Raw genomic sequence first — 23,473 nt, 5'->3', positions numbered from 1 at the left:
CTTTATTTTGAGGTTATTTTTGTGACATGTAGTTTAAAATCTTCCAAATCTGGATCATTAAAAAAGTGTTCGGTCAGAAGTGCTACTTCTAAAGCTTACGTCTTTTAATCTTCATTCTAAAATGCTTCAGGTACTAACAAGCTAAAGTTAATTTTGTCTGTTAATTAAGTTAGCGATGCAACACCTGGCAGCTACTGGGTGTAATAAAACCAAATCTTTATGTTGTGGTGCGACCAGTTTTAATTCAGCAACGCATAAATCTCCACTTTAAGCACTTATAACTATGCTAAGTTTGAACTAGGAGGAGCCGGTGCAGCTGCACACCCACACAGGTGTCTCCACTTCTCCTGGCTGATTAGAGATCAGCTCAGCTTCATGCTTGGTGGAGTCTTAGGAGGGACTAATGAGGCAAAGTGACAAAACCTGCAGGGACCGGGATGAATTTGATTTCTTTCAGACTGAAATATGGTGTTTTTGGATTGAACCTGTTTAGCCAAATTCCCAACTCTAATGCATCTAGATAAGAAAAGTACAAATCCCCACGCTTTAACTTTCTATGTGACGCTGTATATAAGCAGAGGCCTGACTATAGCGCGCATTAAATCTGAAGATGGGGCTTTAAATCTTGAAAGCATCTGTCAAACGTTGTCACCACATGCCTGCAAGAAAACATCCATCACGTATGGCCTGATTGTCATAACAGCTGAACCATATGTTGAGGCTTTAATTGCAGAGTTTAGTTCTAAACTGATATATAGACCGACAACACCGGAGCGAAATGAGCGCCATTAAAATTAAAGCTGGCTCGAAGCAGAACCATATTGTGGGTTTTATCAAATTTATGACTCATGTAAGGACATTTGCCGACAAAATGGGTTCGCGAGAGACGGCTTAATTGAGCGTCGAAGAAGAGATTAAATACGAGATGCAGCAACTATTGTGTGCGAATGAAGTAAAAAAAAGCTCGACTTCCGAGTATAAAAGTACCTAGATCTTCCGGCGATCTTCCGCATCTCAACTCATCACATACTGCCCCTTGGTGTCGCAACAAAATCACTATGTTTAGGAAATAACTACATAGTTGGGCTTAAAACTACTATATTTGTAAAGTGAAAATGAAACTGAACTTGCCTGAGCTCACCTTAAAGCTCAGTTGTGTACCTGAGAGCAGGATTTTGTGACATCACAACTAGTTTGGAGCCATTCACGGTTCAGTATGCAACTCCCACAAGTCCGGTGTGGAAACTTGAAGCCTTCAGTGCACATACAGTATACTGTGCATTCCAATACCAATACTACCATACTATTTAGTATGCCAGAAAAAGATTTAGTATGTCCAATAGCATGTTAAATGTAGTATGCCAAAAATACCAGGATGTTCTACTGCATCTGGTCGCATTTTGCCAGCATGTTTTTCTGGCTATTCTGACCCACAATCCTCTGCGCAGTGAATATATGATCATGAGGGTCAAAGATCAAGGCACAACGTTATGATGAAGTAGTACGTCCCATTGAATGCATACTGCATGCAACAGTACGTACTTTGTCAGGGCAGCTGCAATATATTAAAGGGACTGTTTGTAAGAATCAGAAATGCTTGTTAACAGCGACACCTGTGGCCGTTAAATCAACGAAAGTCAGCGTCGGGCTCGCGCTTGCTCGCTCTAAATAGACATGAACGAGCATCGCTCAAAACAGTGAGGCGACACACGTCAGCTAAAACCACAATATCACTCTATATTTCACCTGCTTGGCAGTAATATTAGCTGACCAGACGGAGGTCTCTCCATGACTCACTGCTGATCCTAGTGTTGGCTTTTCCTGCTTCAGCCTCCCGACCGCGGTCGGAGGGAACAGGGAAGACACCGGCACCCGGTCAGAGACGATAATGTTTCTCTCTGCGGAGCCCCGTCACTTCACAAGACACAGGAAACCTCCGTTGGTCTGGAGGAGCTGCAGCATTTATGTCTGCACAAACGTCCACTGTACATTCACTAGATATTCTCAGAGCTACGAAGTCTTCTGCAGTGTGTAGTGTGCGCGAATGAATGTGAGGTGGAGCCAGCTGAGTGAAGGCAAGCAGGCAGAGGAGCAGAGTACAGCAGAGACTCCGGCCCTGGAGACCAAAGCTACAGTCTCCTCCGCGTCCTCTGACCGCGGCCAACACTGTTTTGCAAGACGGGTTTCACTAGATATAACTTTGAGGTTTTGGTGCTTCCGTGTAGTTTGTGTTGGAGTCTGAGTCTGAACAGCGTAGTCACACGGAAGCGCGCATGGGACACCGACCCGGATTGATTTATACTAGTAAGAAGTTACAAACAGTCTCTTTAAAAGTAAAAAGAAAAAGTATGCGATTTGGAACGTAGCCATGGACTTTTCAGTGAAGTAGAACACATCTTGTGTCCAGTAGCCAAAGTTTGGAAAAAAAATAATAAGCATTTTTGTATATCAAATTATGGATTTTTCAATAAAGGATAAAGAATTGAGTGGATGTAATCAAAAACGTTAAATAACCTTTCAGGTAACTTTTCTTTAGTAGAAAAATCAGATCCATTCAATGCAGTATTTTTTATATTTAATTTAAGAATATCATCAATAATAAAAAAAAAAAGAAAAGTAGTTTGATTGAAAAACAGAGCCACATTGTTAAAAAATAAGAACTGCACAAAGCCTAAAGAAAACAAAAATCTAATAGCCTGCATGTAACTGGATAATGACATAAGCAACAGTAAGATGTCTTTATGGACACAATGTGACCCTGAAAACAACACTTTTATAAACACAGTCTGAGATCAAACCCCTCCAGCTCACAACATGACTGTGAACTGCATGAGAGCAGCTGAGTGCATCTCTTGGTCCATTTGCGTCTCCAGTGCGTTGCAGCTTTAACCGGTCGGTCCATCATGCCTTGCGGTGTCCCACTTCAGTTCCGATGCTATTTTACAACCAGCAGCTCCTCTGTGGTCTCCTCCTCTCTCTCAGTGGTGGAGCTGAGCGGCTGCTAACAGGAGGAGCAGCAGATGTTGAGAGCTCCATGTCGGATGTCCAATAACCGGACGGACTCGTGTTTACATCAACAGCACTGGTTGTTAGTATCTAGAGGAGGAGACGTGCGCACACCGTGAACTCTCTGATGCAGGAATATCCCGCATGTTACCGCACAACAAGCAGCAGAAAGTACCGGATTGTACCCCTGAAAGAGGCTGCAGCACCAACAGGAGACTTTCTAATGCTCTGACAACACAACACACAGTGAGATCTGCTGCTGAACACAGGTAGGATGTGTTGTTGTTTGGTTTTACGCATGCATGGTGATGATGCAGTCACAATGCGTCAATCTGCTGCCATTAAAACAAGGTTATAGGCTGTTTAAATCACCTTATTTATGTGATTTCATAGTGCTTTAGAAGAGCTGTCACACACTGGTCAGCTGTAGTTGCATAACTTTATTTCACAACAGATTTATTCATGTTTTTTTCCTCCTTATCCTTTTAAATGCTGCACTAATGTTGATTGTTTTATAATAGAATAGAATAGAAAGCTTTATTGTCATTGTATTAAATACAACGAGATTCACAGTTTACCACTTCTGGTCATGTGCTTTAAAACAAATACTTGACTAAACGAGGCAGATAAAACATATAACAGGTAAAACACACACTGTTATATAAAGCAAATAAAACAGATAAAGTAGATGCAATATATAAATATAAACAGAAGTGTTACACTGGAAGTATAAAATATAAAAATAGATGTAATGTAAACAGATAATTGCACTTGTAAAATAGGTAAAGTAGATGTAATAAATAAAATGTTAGCAACTTGAGGTGTATATTGCATCAGGGATATATTGCACAGATAGAGGTATTCACATTCAGTGTATTAATATTGCACAGATTTATTGTTTGTTCAGTGGATGTTTTATGGATGTTTTAGGTTGTTTTATAATTTTTTTCTCAGGTATTGTCTGATTTATTGTAGTATTTATCAACTGTACTATTTATAGATTTTAAGGGCTGAGAGAGAGCCATCAGGGTAAAATGCATTTCATTACATTTCACTGTACTCTGTACTTTTAAATGCATATGACAAATAAACTTGAAACTTAATGTGCCACTGACCAGAAGTGGCAACTGTGAATCTCGTTGTATTTAATACAATGACAATAAAGCTTTCTATTATATTATATTCTATAACTTTATTTCACAACAGGGTTCAGATTTATTCATGTTTTTTCCACCTTTTATCCTTTTAAATACTGCACTAAATGTGCCAGACACCTACTTCTTTATACTTCACACAAGAATCCATCCTTAAATGGAGTGATATTAGTTGTTGTTCCACATGGTAACATACCTGATCCATGAGCCAGCAGGAAATGAGTGAGTGGTCAATGTGTGATGGAGTTGTTTTGGTTGTACCATGCATGGTGATGATGCAATCACAATGCATCAGTCAAGAACAACATTTACATCTGCTGCCATTAAAACAAGGCTGTTTAAATAACCTTATTTATGTAATTTCATAGTGGATGTGCTTTGGAAGAGCTATAACACACACTGGTCAGCTGGAGTTGCATAACTTTATTTCACAACAGGGTTCAGATTTATTAATGTTTTTTCCTCCCCTTATCCTTTAAATGCTGCAATAATGTTGATTGTTTTATGGATGTTTTAGTTTGTTTTTTAATTTTATTCTGTCTTATTTATTGTAGTATTTATCAACTGTACTATTTATAGATTTTAAGGGGCTGAGAGAGAGAGAGCTAGGGTAAAATGCATTTCATTGCATTTCACTGCACACTGTACTTTTAAATGCATATGACAAAAAAACTTGAAACTTAATGTGCCAGACACCTACTTTTTATACTTCACACAAGAATACATCCTTAAATGGAGTGATATTAGTTGTTCCACATGGTAACATACCTGATCCATGAGCCAGCAGGAAATGAGTGAGTGGTCAGTGTGTGTGTGTGTGTGTGTGTGTGCGTGTGTGTGTGTGTGTGTGTGTGTGTGTGTGTGGATCTGCTGCTGCTGCTGCTGCTATGATGAATCTCTTAATAGAGTTGGGCAATAAGCGCTCACTCAGCAGTGGCTTTAATCATCCCAGTTCCTTCAACTGAGTCACACAGCTACAGTCACAGAGGAGGAAGTCCTTGAAGCACACGTGTGTGTGTGTGTGGAAGCAAGGGCAAAACTCATTCACAGCCACTGTGTTTACTCTGCGATACAAAAAAACAATCCAAACAGTGTCTTCTCTTGTGCAGGACAATAGAACATAAAAAGGTATTTTGTTGACCTACATTTGGCTTCTGCAAACTATGTATTTCTTCTGATTTACAGTATTATTTCCTTTTTAAAGAAGCATTTGCTTTAACATGCCATCCTTTTTCTGTAGATGAGGAATATCTTTAATATCCTGACCTTTGCCCAATACTCCATGTGTTTATCTGTTTGGTTTGTCTCTTAATAGATGTTTAAAGGCTGATTCTGGTCAAATATAATGATGTGCTTTTTAACAGATAAGGGCTGCTAACTAATAGAAATACAACAACTTACTATAAGTGTCATTATCTGCTTAATCTGTCAGTTATTTTGTCGATTAATTGATTCATCTTTTGGTCTATAAAATGTAAAAAAAAAAAAAAAAATACAAGAAAATGCCATTCATATTGTCTTAAAGCCCAAATGTGCTGTCTTGTTTTGAAAGATTTACTGATTATCAGAAAAGTTGCCATCCACCAGCATTTCAAAATGGGGTTATTGTTGGCGCCACTGTCGCAAAGACAACCAGATCGCTTTCCGTTTTCCTCAGAGCAACTACCAACAACAGTAACTTCGGTTGTTCCATCGTCCGCTACTGTAACTGATAAGAACTTACAGTGATACTCTTTGGTAACTGGGGATAGCTACCGTTGGCTACCTGGGGAAAACAAAAGTGCTATCCTCGTCCTGTTTTGGTTGCACAATGGTTGATGCACTTCTTTTTGTGCCGTAAATCGAGCCTTTATTCTCCCTGGAGATCAACGAATTGCACAGTGAAAGCGAAGCTTATAGGGAACCAATCTAAACGCAGATGGTGTCATCATTCTATAACCATTACATTGTGCATTTAACATTTACTTTATAATAATAAGTTAAAGCCAAACATTTGTCTATTGACACTTTTATTTTCTGTTATTTGCTAATTGATGAATTGTTTGAGCTCGGTATGAGATGGCAGTAAAAACTGGAATAAATTATATAGTATTTTTCATCACCTTTTTGAAAAATAAAAAACTTGTGCAAAATTTAAAGTGCCTTCATTAAGCATCCCATTAATTTGTGTCTCTTTTAGCCAAAAGCTGAACATCAAAGCTCTATAAATCTACACAACCATCGCTCCCCTCAGTCACAATCATAATCCAATTGATTGATCTCACAATGCAGTTATCTAAACTAGTAAACACGTCATTCCGTGGAGTCAGACGTGTGGTCCCAAAGCAGAAAAGTGTAATTCAACAGACTTTGCAGTGTAAATCCCATCCAGACTCCCCCTCCCACCACCACCTCCATGTCTGCTAAGCTCCGAGTCTTACAGGGTTAAAGGCTTATTGTCTCCTCCAAGCTGATTAGTTTTAACTTTTGAGAATGCAAGGTGGCAGTTTGGTCGCCCAAACATCAATATATGGTGATCGTTCTCAGCACTTGTGGAAATACAATAAATATAAGTTGGATTTTGAATGTTTTTTTCCACATGTCTTCAGCAGTTTAACAACTTCTTTCCACACTTGATGGTGGAAATTGTGATAAAATACCAGTCCACTGCCAGTTAAGACGTTTTCAGTCATTTGGATTAAAATGCCCGCCAAATGGCACGTGTCGCATCCACGTAACACCCCACTGCTTGTTTGTTCACGGGGAAATCTTAAGATTGTATCTCACAGAATAGATGGTTGACAGTTCCTGAATAGAAAGCTGTCCTGTCTGATTACTCTCTGAATCTTTTCTCTCAGATTATTCCGCCCTTTTTGTTTAACCTGCAGCCGCCTCTCCTCTCCTCAGCTGACAAAGTTGATGTGGAAGTGAAAGGCGTCTCCATCGAGCAGCACACAACTGCGTCTAGCGGAGCGCTCATGGGGCGATTTGAAGCAGAGGTCGTAAATTGAAAAGGAAAAATGGGAGGTTGTAAGGTGTTGGATTTCATCCAATTTCACATTTGAATAATTTTAATATCTTTCTCAGATTTCAGGGTGGACTAACAGTGTATAAAGTGGGGAACAGTGATGAGAGATACTGCTGTATGATATGAGGCTGTGTGCCAACTCCATATCACAAAGTCATGAGCGTGTTAGGCCTATACCGCGAGGGCCACTGAGCCCCCACCGTGCTCCATCAAGAAAAGTGACATTTTGTCTGAGGACATGGGTCACATCCTTATTTAATTAGCCTTTATGTATTTGAAATACCTGCTGACATGAGCATATCCTGTGGCACGGCTCTATGGATGGCAATATTCCTCATCCACTTCAGTGCAGGCTGTAATATCTGAACTACAGGTTGGATTGCCGTGACATTTTGTACAGGCATTCACGTTCCCTCAGGATGAATTGTGGGAATATTTTTGTCTTGCAACATCATCAGGTTTAAAATTTGTCCAATACTTTGGTTTATGTGAAGCTCCAGCTTTATATCGCTTAGCAAATGTGAGCATGCTAACAGCTAGGGCTGTGTGTCAGCAAGAATCGATACGATATGGCGACACGATACGTATCGTGATACAGGGTTTACGATTCAACATATTGCGATATATTGTGATTTTTTAAATGTAATTTAAGGGAAACTGTTAAAGTATAAAGAACACACCACCATATGCATAAAATCTGAGTAAAAAAAGTTTAGTTTTTTTATGCAATCTGAACAGTAGGATTTGCATTCCCTGTAACATCCAACATCATAGCACTACTTTGAGAGGTCACATCTCTTTGCAAATGAAATAAAGTGTTGACAAAGTTGATATTTGCATATAATCTACTAATTAAAAAAACGATAGTGTTTTTGAGAATTGATACAGTATCACAAAACATAATATTGCAATATTTTTTTTTATATTTCCTTACACCCCTACTAACAGCCCTAAACTAAAATGGTGAACATGGTAAATACCTGTTAAATGTCAGCATATTTAGCATGCTGACGTTAGCATTTAGCTCAAAGCACCGCTGGGCCTAAAGCCTCACAGAGCTGCAAGCATGTCTGACTCGTGTTCACATGCAAATTTGCTTTTGCTAAAACAGTGGTTCCCAAACTGGGGGTCACGACCCCTAAGGGGGGGCCCAGCGTTATAAAACGGGGGGCGCAGCTGATGTGCTAAAACATCCTAGGGTTTATATTTGCAGCACTGAACGTATACTTGCAGTGTATTTAAAACCTTATTTCATAGCTTGGAGAACTGTTGACTTGTGTAAATAATAAATGAGGTGTGTGTTTATTCACTTAAAGTACAGCCGGAGCTGAATTTCCCCTTTTTGGAAGTCATTAAACCGTCAGTTGAAACTATGTTGTTAATAATCTCCACTAGTTGACCAACTCTGAGACGTTCCAGCTACACCCCCACTTCCTCCTGAGTTTGAGAAACCCCGCTGCAGCAGTAGTAGTAGTAGTAGTAGTACACACCTCCACGTTTTTCTCGCAGCCCACATTCGGAGGAAACAAAGAGGAAGTGACAGGAAAGCACGGGTTGCTTCTTAATTGTTAGTGATTGTTTGGTCTACTTTCCCAGACCGTGCCCTCCAATCAATCCAGTCATCTGTGTAAGGCCTCGGACAAAGCCAGAGCTGCGTTGCCATGGTGAGGGATTGTTTGCATCCAGTCATGCCGCTATGGCCATGTGGGCTCAGACACACACACACACACACACACACACACACACACTGCAGCATGCTCTTTTGTCTGTGCACCACTTGTTTCCGTGAGCCCCCTCCTGCTGCCTCAACCTCCTTGTTGCTTTAAAAATTGGTCCCTGATTGCATCATCGTTGTTGTTGAACTGCTGCTGCTGCTTTAAAACGTCACGTCTTCTTGTTAAAAATCTCACTCAAATCATATTTTCAGGTGTGTTAGTAAAATATAGTTTGACTCAGAAGTGTGCTGCTATGATGTCTGTATTATAGAAACTGAAACTATACAAGTATTTACAAATTACTTTAAAAAACAAAACAAGTACAAAAAGATGTACTTATACACACCTAATTACAACTTAATAGTGTCTCAAAATAGATGAAATAAGAGTATTAAGTAAGCAGTTCACATGGAAGTATAGTTAAATTAACCACAATTTAGTATTATTATTTTTTACAAAGGTTTCCCCTTAATAATAGTAATGTTTTTTTACAGTGACACTAGTGTAATTCAAATAAACAATACTGTTTACATTGGGCTTGTGCTATTGGAATGAACATGTGCAGGTTTAATTGGATTTCTTCATAATTTTTTGGCAATCAATGACGACATTTTTCTGTTGTGTTGGTTGTTGGCAGGCTGCTAGGAGGAATAAGCCAGGGTCAGGGGGGTTCAAGCTTAATCAATGAGTTTGTTAAAGTGTAATTAAGTGATTGAGTGAGGGTGCACTGGGCTGAAGCAGAGCAGGAAATGAACTCTTTGGTGGGTTTTTTTGCATTTAAACCCAGACTGGTAGTTGACTTTAAAAGCTTTTCTTTTACATTTTTCATTCTCAATACCTTTGTACCTTTTTAATGCTCATCTCAGATATTAAAGGGGCTTTGAGTGGTATTTTTGTGCTGATCCATCTTATGAATTTCCCTCCCTGTTTATAAGAAACATTGACTTCTCCAGTGTGTCCCCTCCCTACTGTAGCTCTGCCTTCTTGTGGCATCCTGAGAATGAAACTTCAGGGGTAGCCAGCTGAAGTCACGACTAAGTTTAGCTCAATGGTTAACAGCCAAGACAACACGGCCTTCTTCATGTCTGACTAAAAACACATGACTGCAGCTAAAGTTGTCCAAAACCACAAATGTCAACCTAAAAAATATCAACCCAATCTCACGCGCACACCCATGATGACACATTTTAGGCTTTTCGCGTGTCATTTGTATGCCTCGCAACAAAGCTACGGTAACGTCTGCAGTTAGGTTGAGGCAACAAAACTGCACACTCAGGTTTAGGAAACAAAAGCACATATTTAGGTTTAGTAAAAATGTCATAGTTGGCCTTAAAATAAGTATGTAAACTAAATAAAGTATGTACAGAAACAACGTAACATAAGTACAGAAAACATGTCACAAACGTCACTAAAAGACATGTGACTAATGTAACCTAACAAAACAAGAAACTGACAAAACCTTTGTACTGTTTTCGTTGGACGTAAGGTAGCGTAATGTAACGTAAGGTAACGTAACTTAACGTAACTTAACGTAAGGTAATGTAACATAGCGTAACCTAACAAGGCAAGAAACTGACAAAACCTTTGTCCTGTTTTCGTTGGACGTAAGGTAGCGTAATGTAACGTAAGGTAACGTAACTTAACGTAACTTAACGTAAGGTAATGTAACATAGCGTAACCTAACAAAACAAGAAACTGACAAAACCTTTATCCTGTTTTCGTTGGACGTAAGGTAGCGTAATGTAACGTAAGGTAACATAACTTAACGTAAGGTAATGTAACATAGCGTAACCTAACAAAGCAAGAAACTGACAAAACCTTTGTCCTGTTTTGTTGGACGTAAGGTAACGCAACTTAACGTAACTTAATGTAACGTAACGTAACTTAGTGTAACGTAATTTAACGTAAGTTAGTGTAACGTAACTTAATGTAATGTAACTTAACGTATGGTAATGTAACACAGAGTAAGGTAATGTCACATAACGTAATGTAACAAAACAAAAAAAACTGACAAAACCTTTGTCCTGTGTTTGCTGGACGTAACGTAACGTAACATAACGTAGCGCAGCGTAACGTAGCGCAACGCAACGTAGCGCAACGCAACGTAGCGTAACGCAGCGTAACGTAACGTAGCGTAGCGTAACATAACAAAACAAAAAACTGACAAAACCGGTGTCCTTTGTTTGTTGGACCAATTCATCTACCCACCCGCCCACCATAAGCGCTTTTTCTCACCTTTTATTCTACGTCACTAGCTTCGAGCGTAGCATATTTACGTGGATGTGTTTACATTTCAATCAGTACAGTCTACATTTCGTACAAATGACCCGCCAAAAGCAAGAAAGACGTTGTTATTACACACTAAATGCCTTGTGCCTTTTCGTTGACCAGGCTGAAAATATCCACAGCCTCACACTGATTCAAATTTTATTGCTAAAAAGAAGCCATATGAAGATAATTCCACCTGACTCTACCTTTTAGACGGTGCTTTATTGTCCTCTATTCTCTATGAATAAATGACTACGTGAAGGATTCGGTATGCAGTTGGAATGTGAAGCAGTGAGTCTATGTGTTTATTAAACTGTGACTAATGGAAAAGGAAATGCCAGCAGCCACAGCACCTTTCCCACAGGTTCTGAGGTTACTCACTGTGGTGGAGATGTGGAGCTCAGTCCGACACTAAATATGGGAAGTATAAATTTACAAGGAGGAAGCTGAACCAAAATAGAACCACACATGTTGCAGCATGCTAATTTGTGTACACTCGCCATGCCGCATGTATGATTTATTTATTCACACTCTGGCAGCGAGGGGCTTCAAAGTGACTGTAGATCAAAGACAGCGAGAAAGTATGGAAATGGCATGATGAAAATTCAGAACAATAGCAGCAACGGGTGTCGTGAGAGAGGCACAGCAGAGGTGGCTGAGGCGCAGGAGGCCGAGCCTCTTTAAGTGTTAGAGTTATTAGCAGGGTAAAGAAAATCGAAGCTCGTTTCCACAAGGAAACGGACTGCAGCAGTGGTGATGCTGCTGTGCAGAGAATTCGATTAGTTCGACATTGACGTACCCTGACCTTACGTTCACAGGTCACAGCTTATACACTGTATATCCTGTGTATCTCAGCACATATAGGTACAACATTTAGTGGTTATGAAAAAGCTGTTTCATCATCAAGGATCACAGTATAAACACCTAAAGACCATCTGCTTCTGCACAGCTGCCTGCTCCTATGGCGCTGTACGCTGCTTCTCATACCTACTAACATATGTTGTGTTGTTTGTGTCAGAGGGCCAGTGGGAGTATGTGAGTCGAGGAATTAAATTAAATGCACAAAAAACACAAAGACGTGTTGGTGAGATCAGTTTTAACCTAATGTTTTTTAGTATTTATGGTCATGTTTGCTATTTTTAGTGTCTGCACTCGTAGCCAAGAAGTGTCCCCAAGGATCTGAATCATCTTTTAATTCAATATAACTGTTACCTTGGTGGAGAAGGTGACTTGTAGGCCTGAAAAGACACTCCAAGCTTATGTGGCACCCTGCCCTGCCAGACTCATGTCTCTTTTTTTTTTATCATTTTTATAATAATAATACAATAATGCCTAAATCTTACACCATTTGCATATTAAAGTCTCTCATGGTACGTGTCCACAGGGGCGTTTTTTATCGTGAGGGATCGCCTCGCTTCCCAGTATTGGACGCTTGATGGGCTGTCACTAGGCACAAGGCAGCTGATTGGACGAAAGCTTTCCCTCGTGGGCTGGTGCTGCTCCCAGCTTTCAAACCGGAACCAAAATAGCGGCTCTTTTGGAAACTCTGTTATATCACGAAATTAGTTCACCGAAATGTGTTTCTGAAAACATTTTATGTGAGAAATAAGCCACTCAGTTGTTGAATTTGTCTTTATTTTGGATTAACAACGGTTAATTTAAAAGTTTCTAGGGAGTTTCCAGAGGAAGCGAGTCGCGTCGGACGCCTGTGATTAGCATAAAGTAGCCTAGACCTCAACTTTATGCAAATGAGGAGCGGCCAACGTGACGCCCCATCTCTCAAATCGTGCCGCCACGCTACCAGAATGCATTGCACGGCTTCTTACACAGACAATGAATGGGAAGCGTGGAAAGGACGGAGGCTGTGTACCATCATTGTTGACTCATTTGGGCTCGAACGAGGTGAAAATGAATTTGCTGCAGCTTATTTTTGCTCTCTTGTTTTGATGATACGCGTGTGATGATTGTGTCACAGAGGAGCGAATGAGTTCAGCACGACTTCTCACATAGATGTGCACATAGCAAGTGTGTGTGTGTTTATCCATGTGTGTGTGAGAGAGAGAGGGAGGGAGCAGATTTACAAGTTTGTGTCAACACTGGCTCTTCCTCTCCTGCTGTGATTTCACCCGTCATTGAATAAACATCGTATCACAACATTTCAGCTGCAGCTGTGACACTTTAAAGGCGTCGTCACGTCATCTGGATACTGTGTGTTACGAAACCGTGTCACAGACCTTTTGTTAAACAAATTTAATGCAACAAATTTGTTTAGAGATACTCCCAAGTTTTCCAATGAACAGTAAATTCAGATTAGAAATGGCATCACTCCATTGGCCTCTTGCTGAGTAGATAATGTTACAGTAAGCATGACTTTGTGCCTGAACCACCAGCAATATGAATATTGTTTCTTGTCTTTTTCATCCGAAACGCTTTCTTGTGGTAACCCCAAACATTATTCTTGGCTTTGTTTATCCATCTGTCCCTCTACTGTTTCACATTCCATCTTTTTATGCCTCCGCGCCGGTGATAGCCGTGGCCGGAAGCATTATGTTTTTGGTTTGTCCATTCGTCCGGTCCATTCTTGTGAACACAATATATCAGGAACGCCTGGAGGGAATTACTTCAAATTTGGCACAAATGTCCACTTGGACGCAAGAATGAACTGATTAGATTTTGGTGGTCAAAGGTCACTGTGACCTCACGTCTGTCCCATTCTCGTGAACGTAATATCTCAGCCTGGAGGGAATTACTTCAAATGTGGCACAAATGTCCACTTGGACGCAAGAATGTACTAATTAGATTTTGGTTCAAGGTCACTGTGACCTCATAAAACACATTTTTGGCCATAACTCAAGCATTCATATGCTATTTTGCACAAATGTCTAATAGGATAAAATTCTGACATTTTGGACAAACATCCAAAAGCGAGGCGGTAATTGTAGTTTCCTTTAATTTCTCCCCTTTCTTCCCTCCTTTCAGCTGAGCTGTATTCATGCTTATAGTCTCATTTGCTGGGCTGTAACAGGCGTCTGGGTTCAGATGCACCCCGCAGTATCTGTCTGCAGTTACAAATCATCCCGTTCCCCACCAAAGGCAGGCCTTGCCCTCACCAGATGCCTCCAGTGCAGATGAGTGTGCAACGTAATGCAGTCTCAGTAGGAAAAGGCCTCGAGGGGGACCGCTAGTTAAATTGCAGGAGGGATGGGGAGTCCCACTCCAGCTGTGATGAAGATGGAAGGAGCCTAACTTGTTAAGGGAGGCCTCGAGCGATATGGGAAGTCAAGGATCAGCGCTGAACTGATGGCCCCGTCAGGAAAAGGAGGGCTGCTGCCCAGTAGGGTTGCAATAGTCTGAGCATTAGGCACCAGCTCCCTCACTGCTCTGTTGCGCCGGCCCCGCTGTCGTGGCCTTGCCAGGTTCGTAATGACTGCCTCGCTGCTGAGGTGCTTGTGTCAGCAGTTTGAAATGGCTCTCATTCTGCGTGCTGTGAGCTCTCCTGCACCGACACCAGCAAATGAAAAATGTAGTGGATGAGGCCTGTTAGACGGTCACAATCACTGCACCACAAGTGTGTCCTTGCAGCAATTCATCAGCAGCGTTACAGGAAACTACTTCAGACAAACAAGTGTTGTAAGTGGTTGCGAGTTGTTTGTTTACAGGAAGCTGGTGTCACTCTGCAGAACCATGTTTTTATAACGATTTTAGCTCTTTCCATCTATATTGTAGTACGTGTGTTGTCTGTAAAGTCGTTCTGGGAAGTGTAGGAAATCACAAATTGAAACATGAGGTTGGAAAAAAAAGGCTGGGAATATCGACTTTTAGCAGAATCGTGTTGCGACTATATGATCCAATATGACATGTCATTATTTTTGCAAAATTCTGTTGGCCAAATTAATGTTTTCATGTAAACTGTATAATTAAAACAAAGTGAATTATTAAACTTGCATTAATATATTTTTTGGCCACTTGGGGGCAGCGTAACAAGCTGTAAACCCGCCATTGCAATATTATCACCTTATAAAGTTGATATGGCTAATATGTTAGCAAACAGTTGCCTATTTACACATCCAGCAGACAATGTTAATGCTCTGTTCAACAGCTAGTGCGTGTATAAAGGTGTATCACCAGCAGGGGGCAACAAAACCACTCACTTAGGTATAGGCAACAAAAACCACTTAGTAAGATTTAGGAAAAACATCTTGGTTGGCCTTAAAATAAGTACGTAAACACAATGAAATACGTACGGAAACAACGTCACATAAGTACAGAAAACACGTCACTAACGTAACTTACAAAACAAAACTCCAGTCTCCTGGTTGGAAGTCCTTTGTTTGTTGGACCCATCCACCTCCCCTCCTGCCCGCCATATGCAGTATTTCTCGCTTTTTATTCTACGTCACTAGCTCTGAGCGTAGTATATTCACGCGGATGCATGCTGATAAGAGCGGTGAGAGTCAACCCGAACAGCAAAGTTGCGGGCCATGAAACCAAAACACACATAAAAGTAAAGAGTGCAGCTTTAAGTTTTTTTTGTTTTACAAGCGTTTACAAGAACAACACGGTTCATTGTACTCAACATTTTTTTCTTTTTTTCTTTTTAAGGATGGACAGTTAAACATCGTTAGCACCCCCTTGTGGTGTGGAGGAATGAGGGCCTCTGGATGAAGGCCATGGAGCTGAAAGTATGGGTGGACGGAGTGCAGCGCATCGTGTGCGGGGTCACGGAGTTCACCACATGCCAGGAAGTGGTCATCGCTTTGGCGCAAGCCATCGGTAAGCTCAAAAACTACTTACTACAATATGAGAAACAGTGCACTCATCTCTCGTGTTCACAGGTGGTAGATGCTCGAAAAAGATCTAATATCACAAGAACATGAGCAGTAGATGTGAATTATTACTGGTTATATGACGGAGGATTCACAGCCCAATATAAATACATAAAAAGAAAAGACCACGAACAAGAAGAGTGGATTTAACACTGAAATGAAATCCTCTCCGTCTGGCTCCTGCGCTGAAAAACTTAAACTAAGGTGGTGTAAATGATATTTAGTCCCACATAAATCCCTATGGGGATTTTCTGCTATGTGGGTTGTGTCCGATATTGGCCAGGCAGGTTGTCAGACATACTGGAGATGATAAATTGCAGTAAAATGAAAAGTGACTAGAGGGCACAAAGAGATTTTCTACCATAAATGGGCTGCACAAAACGAGATGAGTCATGCTGCAGACTTTGGTTTATTTACGTGCTGTACAATTGCAGAGAAATAAGTTGACACTGTGTCTCAATGTTACTCATTGCATGGGTTGTATTGTGCATGTAGCTGTGAATCCAAGAATGTAAGAATATGATTTCATCAAATTGTTTTTAAAATGGACAGATGTTTACAGGGATTTCTCACCAACCCCTACAGATAGATGTTTCTCAGAGTTAAAACACGTGCGTCTTTCATGGTGACAGTGTAGCAGGAGTTATGGCGTCCACTGTCCTTTGTGCTCTCTGTGCCTTTTGTCCAGGTCAGGGTACTTTGATGTGAATGGCTGTAGTGATGAATGCACCTCTTTTTACAAGGACCCTTACTGTGCAAGACGAGGGTGAGGGTACGGTGGGCAGTGTTCTACTCTTATCTGTATGTGTACAGACAAGAATGCAGTTGTACACACACACATAGAGCCGTGACCCATTGAACGTTGCCCTTTTCCCAACACAATCACTGTTTGTTGTTGAATTTCCCCACTGTTAACAGTTCTTTGAAACTACAGATGCTGCACAAGCGTGGGAGAGTTGTGAAAGAGTTCAATGAATCTGTCCTGTCTTTCCTCTTTCAGTCGCAACACGCTTTGAACTTTTTTAAAGCGTGCTTACAGTAACTTCTTACCACTGGGAGTTTGCACCATGACAACATACACAAATAGTATGAAATCAAATGGTACCAAGCCATTAAATGTTGCTTTTTTAGGCCATAAATCAGGGTGTCGTCTGCATAACAAAGAAAGTGAATGTGACTGTGTTTGTCCAAGAGGGCCAAGAATAAATCCTTGGGGAATACCACAGAGGGACCTCCCAACGAGAGAGCAATACTACAACAAAGAAAGTTTTCTTAAACAAGTGTCAGCTGAATCAGCATCATCCCCGTTGAAACCAGTGGGCAACTCCATGGTCTGAAAAGTGAAACCAATGCTGAAGTGCCTAAAACTTGCATTCTTTCTAACAGTCAGCAGGGGGCGACTCCTCTGGTTGCAAAAAGAAGTCTGATTGTATAGAAGTCTATGAGAAAATGAGCCTACCTCTCACTTGATTTATTACCTCAGTAAACATTGTAAACATGAGTTTATGGTCTCAATCGCTAGTTTCAAGTCTTCTTCAATACAGCATGATGTTCATTTAGTAAATTATGGTCCCATTTAGAGTCAAATAGACCATAAAGCAGGGTATGCTTTAGGGCGTGGCTATCTTGGGATTGACGGGTCGCTACCACGGTGTTGTTCGGTCTGGGAGTTGTTCGTGTTTTCGTCTTACAACTTCACTTTTCAATTCATGAAAAGTGAAATGGTTAATTTTTTGTCGCCTAAAAATGTCTTATTCAGCGTTCGGTTGTACATAGCTCCATCCTCTCGTGTCACTTCTGGTTGCAAATAACTAAGATGTGTTAATGTTAATGATGAATTAATTGATGTAATAAGAGTGAGCAAAGGGAAAACAGGAAATACAGAATAAATTAAATAATCAAACCAGTTTGGAAAATTATTTTGTGGTTATGTAGGACCCCATCACTCATTGTTAGAAGCAGATTGAGAAAATATATTATCAAGGCCTATAAGTTGAAATTTGTGTAATTAAGCACCACATACATCTTCCTTTATCCCAGGACGCACTGGCAGGTACACTTTGATCGAGAAATGGCGTGAGACAGAACGTCACCTGGCTCCGCATGAGAACCCCGTGGTGTCCCTCAACAAGTGGGGTCAGTATGCCAGCGACGTCCAGCTCATCCTCCAGCGGACCGGCCCGTCTGTTAGCGAGCGGCCCACCTCCGACGGGCAGGCTCGCGTCCCGGAGCGTGGCTTCTACCGGCAGAGCCTGCCACCTCTGGCCAAGCTCCGCCCGTCGGGGACAGACCGCTCGCTCAAACGGAGGGAACCCAAACGCAAGTCTCTGACCTTCACCGGCGGTGCCAAGGGCCTGCGGGACATATTTGGGAAAAGCAGAGATGCTGAAGGTAGTGTGTTTTTAGTTTGTTCTTCATTTGTTTGTTATTCTATGCTTTCAACAATCCAATCACCATCCTTTCATCCATCCAGCCAAACAGGCCCAGCAGCGAGGTGTGAGTCTGAACCTGAGCAGGGTCGGAGGTGTTGGAGTAGCATCTGTACCCGGGAGTCCAGCCAGAGAGCTGAGCCGGCTGGTGCAGCTGCAGAGAGACAAACTCCAGGCCCTGGAGAGCCGTCTGCTGGGCTGCGAGGCCGAGCTGCGAGACTGGGACGAAGCCGCTGGCGAGGCTGATGAAGTGAGTAAAACCACAGCTGCCACTAGCGCTGTTACTTACAGGAATAGAGGATGTGTGCAGATCCACAACACCTGCACTCTAAAACCCTAACAAATGAAGTTTTACGTTGCGTTCACACAAAGTAGTAGGCAGTGCCTGGCCTTGTTGAATCATTTTTCACTTTGTCAGGGAGGAAACTTGGAGGAGGAGCTGCTGCTTTTAGAGCAGCAGGTGAGGAGGAACGACGGCGAGATGGAGGAGGAGGAATTCTGGCAGAACGAGCTGCAGATCGAGCACGAGAGCGAGCGGCAACTCCGGCAGCAGCTAGTCGAGCTGCAGGGCCGCGTGCGCGACGGCGAGGCCAAGCTTTCAGAGTACCTGGCACACATACAGGTGAGAAAAGCTACTTGGTAATTGGGTTTTATAAACGGCATGAAAACTTGGAATTGAAAAGTGGAATGACTTTGGTTTTCTGTGAAGACTATTTTCCATATTATTTGTTATCTGTCGTGTTCTGTAGAGCATGGAGGGAGGCCTGGAGCAGGAGCGGCTGCAGCAGGAGGCCGAGCTCACCCAGAGGGTCAATGAGGAGGAGGTATTCAGTCTATCTTGGTCTCCAAATACACACAAAAGAGCACGCAAACAAAGAGAAAGTAATTTGGTGAACTACTGACTGAATGAATGAATTCAACTCATAATGCTGCATTGTTTTTCACAGCGAAGGAACTCAAATTCTCAAGTTTTTAACACATTAAAGCATGAAAGAGCCCTCCTACATCCTTACTATGTGGATAGTTACTTTTGCCCATTTCTCCCACAAAGTTGTGATGATCGTTGGCTTTTCTCTCTGGATTCAGGTGCAGGCCCAGCTGGAGAAAGTGAGGGCGGAGCTTGAAATGCAGAGCCAACACACATCGAGGCTGGAGAGCAGCTGCAGGGCGTTGGAGCGCTCACTTGGCCAGTCCAGCAAGAGATTACAGGTCAGATTCTGTTTAGGATTTTAAGTTTTTTTAACACCAAAGCCTCAATATTGTCCGGAATTTAAAGCACCCTTTGGCAGTTCTGAAATATGTGCGGAGGATGCTGAAGTTTTTATCAAGAAATTGTTTTAAAATGCTCCTTCAAAAGTTGCAGTTTGTGAACATCCAGTCCTCTGCGCACACACAGGTGGAACCATAGAAATCTAAGCTCATTAAGTTGTGGGCAGTGAAGCGAAGTTTAATCTCTGGCTTGCGGGGATGCGCGGCGGATCCTCGGCCGCGTGCCTTCCTCGTATGAAGTGAAATGTGCAGGCGAGGTCCGGTAGGGTGTGGGAAGCATGAGGTAATGAGAAGGGGAAGGGAGGGAGGGTATTACGGCATTCTTCGCCTGATTAGAGAGGGGCCTGAATAAGTACACAATCCCTCGCCTGCGGTTGCGTAACCATCTGGTTATGACTTCTGGAGAGATCCTGAACACAGTGGGATCCCTTATTGATTAAATCCACCTCAGTTAAAATGCAAATATGTAAATGTAGTTGAGGGAAGGTAGAAAAACGGATTCAAATTAGGTACAGCGGCTGAAATCGTGACCTATTTCTGTGCTCATTTCTTAGTATTTTAAAAGAAGTATGCACATTGAGTGTATTATTTATCAGCCGTGGCACAGACTTAATGTAGTTGTCTTTTTCCATCCCAGGAGAAGGAGCAGGAGCTGGAGCAGCTGACAAAAGAGCTACGACAGGTCAACCTGCAGCAGTTCATTCAGCAGACTGGTACCAAGGTCACCGTGCTGCCTGCCCAACCTACAGGAGAAAACTACAATGGCACGTACACACACACAAACACACACTCACATGTACACACCAGCAGAGACTCCATGACTTGCCACCTTCCCATCACCTTGTGAGAAAAGGTTTAATTCCATAGCTAAACCACATTTGGACTGTGTGCTTTACATATGTGTATGTACACAGTGCCACCTTGTGGTCGTCCTGAGAAGGACACGTTAGACTGTGGAGGCAAGACTGTTGTGCCATAACAGCTTAAGTCGGTAACCCCATTACACGGACCAAATCACTGGCAGCCCTAAGTGCTGAAGACTTTCATAGTTCGTCAAAAGGAAAATCCCTATTTTCATTCTCAAAAGAAAAAGAAAAATCCCCCCCCCGGTTTTGTTTTATTGAATGTATTAATATTAGGGCTGTTAATCGATACAAATATTTAATCGCGATTAATTGTATGATTGCCCATAGTTAATCGTGATTAATTGCAAATTAATCGCACATTTTTATCTGTTTAAAAATGTACCTTAAAAGAAGATTTATCAAGTATTTAATACTCTTATCAACATGGGAGAGGGCAAATATGCTTGCTTTATGCAAATGTATGTATATATTTATTATTGGAAATCAATTAGCAACACAAAACAATGACAAATATTGTCCAGAAACCCTCACAGGTACTGCATTTAGCATAAAATAATATGCTCAAATCATAACATAGCAAACTGCAGCCCAACAGGCAACAACAGCTGTCAGTGTGTCAGTGTGCTGACTTGACTATGAATGCCCCAAAACTGCATGTGATTATCATAAAGTGGGCATGTCTGTAAAGGGGAGACTCGTGGGTACCCATAGAACCCATTTACAATCACATATCTTGAGGTCAGAGGTCAAGGGACTCCTTTGAAAATGGCCATGCCAGTTTTTCCTCACCAAAATTGTGTGTAAGTTTGTAGTGTTATTCAGCCTCCTTCTCGACAAGCTAGTATGACATGGTTGGTTGGTACCAATGGATTCTTTGGGTTTTCTAGTTTCATATGATATCAGCATCTTCCCTCTAGCTTTAAAACTGAGCCCGCTACAACCTAAAAAATCGAAGGTTGTGTTATTGCGTTAAAGAAATGAATGGCGTTAAAACGAATTTAACGCGTTAACTTCGACAGCCCTAATTAATAGAAAACATTTACGACAAAGTTACTGAAATTATTTACAATAAGCTCACTAGATCCTAGAGCATCATCATCCTAAATCTTGTCCTTTTTTATTTTATTGCTTGCTACAGAAGTGGACACTGGTTCTCTGAAACGACTCGGCTCTTCTCGCCTCTTACCCAGCGACCTTCGCGCCCTTCAGAGCGCCGTGTCCTCCAGCCTCAACCCTGAAGGCATCTACGTTTGACCCCAAACTGTGCAGGAGACATTATTTGAGCAGCAGGGTCGGCCTGATGTTACTAGAGCTGTTCCTATGACTGTAAGGCCTCAAGAATCGACTCCCCAATCTGCTGAAATGCTCTTGAGCAAGGAAACAAAGCGTGGAGGATGTTGGCAAAAACATTACATGGAGGATGAGTGGGGGGTATCACAAAAAAAAAACAGTTCTTCCTGCTCTGCCTCCTCGTCCTCCATCTTACCAGGACTCAAACTGATGTCAATATCCATTTGCAAACTAACATTTAATCTGTCTGAACTCCAGCGGGTGAGTGAAGATTAATCTTAAATCACTCTCAGTCTACTAAAGCTCCATTTTCTCAGAATAAAAAAGAAAATAAGCCAGCAGATGTATTTTCGTTGCCTGAGGAGGCTTCAGCCAAACAGTGCAGATTGTTTTTACGTTGTAAGTCATGAACTGGAGGATGCAAAGTTTGGAAAAACATAATCCATGCACGAGCATGCACAAAACACCAACACCATAACCACAGCCATATCTGATTGTTGCCTTACTCTGGTGTTTTAAAACCAGACGTCAATAATGTTCAAACAAGGTAGCTACTAAACTATGCGCCATAAAAATTTGATAAAATGCTTGGCACCAATTCAGGCGATACCTTGTCATGGTTAATTGATGTCAGTATAACTCAACTGTGGCTCCTTTTCTTTCACATAAGTTTTTATATTGATTTTAAATCGGGAATACATTTGCCTCATATTTCCTGTGTTAGACAAAAATGCCCACCGTACACAGTAAAAGATAAAGGAGAAAATAGATGATCGACTTTTGGACATTTTTGGTGAAATAGTTTGGCTCTCGGCTCAGTTTTGTGTCATATTTGGTGCAGAGCCATTAATCTCCTCTTTGTTTCACTTGATCACTTCCTCTCTGAAATGTGAAAGCAGCGATGAGTGATGATGGAGGTCTTTTGAGCCTGCGGTGGAAATCCAGTTTGGAAAGTTTGCCAACAATGACTTCACACCCGGTTTGACCACCAGGTGGCGACAAAACATGAATTATTCAGACTTGGGGTGGAAAGTTAACTGTGTGAAAGTTGCTCCTGGTGTGATGTTATCTGTCTTTTTCACGGGTCAAACATGACAGTGCATATTGTTTTTGTTACAAAGCCTCAGCACTTTAGCTTTCAGTGTAAAATCTGAGGTGCCACTTAGATGGTTTGACATGTTTCACTGTGTTCATCAAACAAAAAACAGTATTACACACACATACTGTATTCTCTTGTTCCATCAGATTTTTTTAATGAACTAAAGATGTCTCATATGAACCAAAGCTAGTGTGAAAAACTATAATAGTTAGATGAATGTACTTTTTTTATATGAATGCAACTTGAACCAGTATAGTAGTCGCGTCTTCAGTTTTCATGGTTTGCTGTTGTTAGGAGCCAGACGGTTGAGCTCTGTCTGGTTGAAACTCGGCATAAAAGAAGTTGACAGTAAAACTCAATCAGGCTAAAACATGTAAAAACAATGCAAGTATTATGCCAGTAAAGTCTGGTTGTTACTGCATTTACCCGTTTCTAGTTGATAATAATTGGAAGAAAAACTTGGAAGAAACTGACACAATCCTGGTGGGAATATATGGGCTTAAATAAGGGTCAATAAGCTTTTGAACTTAAAATAAAATTCAAA

The 23,473-nt window shown here is 41.4% G+C and overlaps 1 protein-coding gene across 1 annotated transcript; it reads left to right on the top strand.

Annotated features, from left to right (window-relative positions):
- Positions 1 to 2,665: 2,665 nt before the first annotated feature.
- Positions 2,666 to 23,350, top strand: rassf8b (Ras association domain family member 8b). Its single transcript, XM_037760881.1, has 9 exons — positions 2,666 to 3,275; positions 15,753 to 15,923; positions 18,017 to 18,367; positions 18,450 to 18,655; positions 18,824 to 19,027; positions 19,155 to 19,229; positions 19,492 to 19,614; positions 20,312 to 20,438; positions 21,679 to 23,350. Exons 2-9 carry the CDS (start codon positions 15,812 to 15,814, stop codon positions 21,792 to 21,794), a joined length of 1,314 nt encoding a protein of 437 aa, XP_037616809.1. The 5' UTR covers positions 2,666 to 3,275; positions 15,753 to 15,811; the 3' UTR covers positions 21,795 to 23,350.
- Positions 23,351 to 23,473: the final 123 nt, after the last annotated feature.

This window comes from Sebastes umbrosus, chromosome 23, assembly GCF_015220745.1.
Source record: "Sebastes umbrosus isolate fSebUmb1 chromosome 23, fSebUmb1.pri, whole genome shotgun sequence".
Classification (NCBI taxonomy): Eukaryota; Metazoa; Chordata; class Actinopteri; order Perciformes; family Sebastidae; genus Sebastes; species Sebastes umbrosus.
Note: the sequence above shows the minus strand (reverse complement) of the source record. Positions and strands in the feature narration are given on the sequence as shown.

Coding starts and splice junctions, on each gene's coding strand:
- rassf8b (XM_037760881.1), top strand. CDS start 15,812: ATGAAGGCCATGGAGCTGAAAGTATGGGTGGACGGAGTGCAGCGCATC. Junction 15,924..18,016: donor CGCTTTGGCGCAAGCCATCG/GTAAGCTCAAAA, acceptor CCTTTATCCCAG/GACGCACTGGCAGGTACACT. Junction 20,439..21,678: donor TACAGGAGAAAACTACAATG/GCACGTACACAC, acceptor TGCTTGCTACAG/AAGTGGACACTGGTTCTCTG.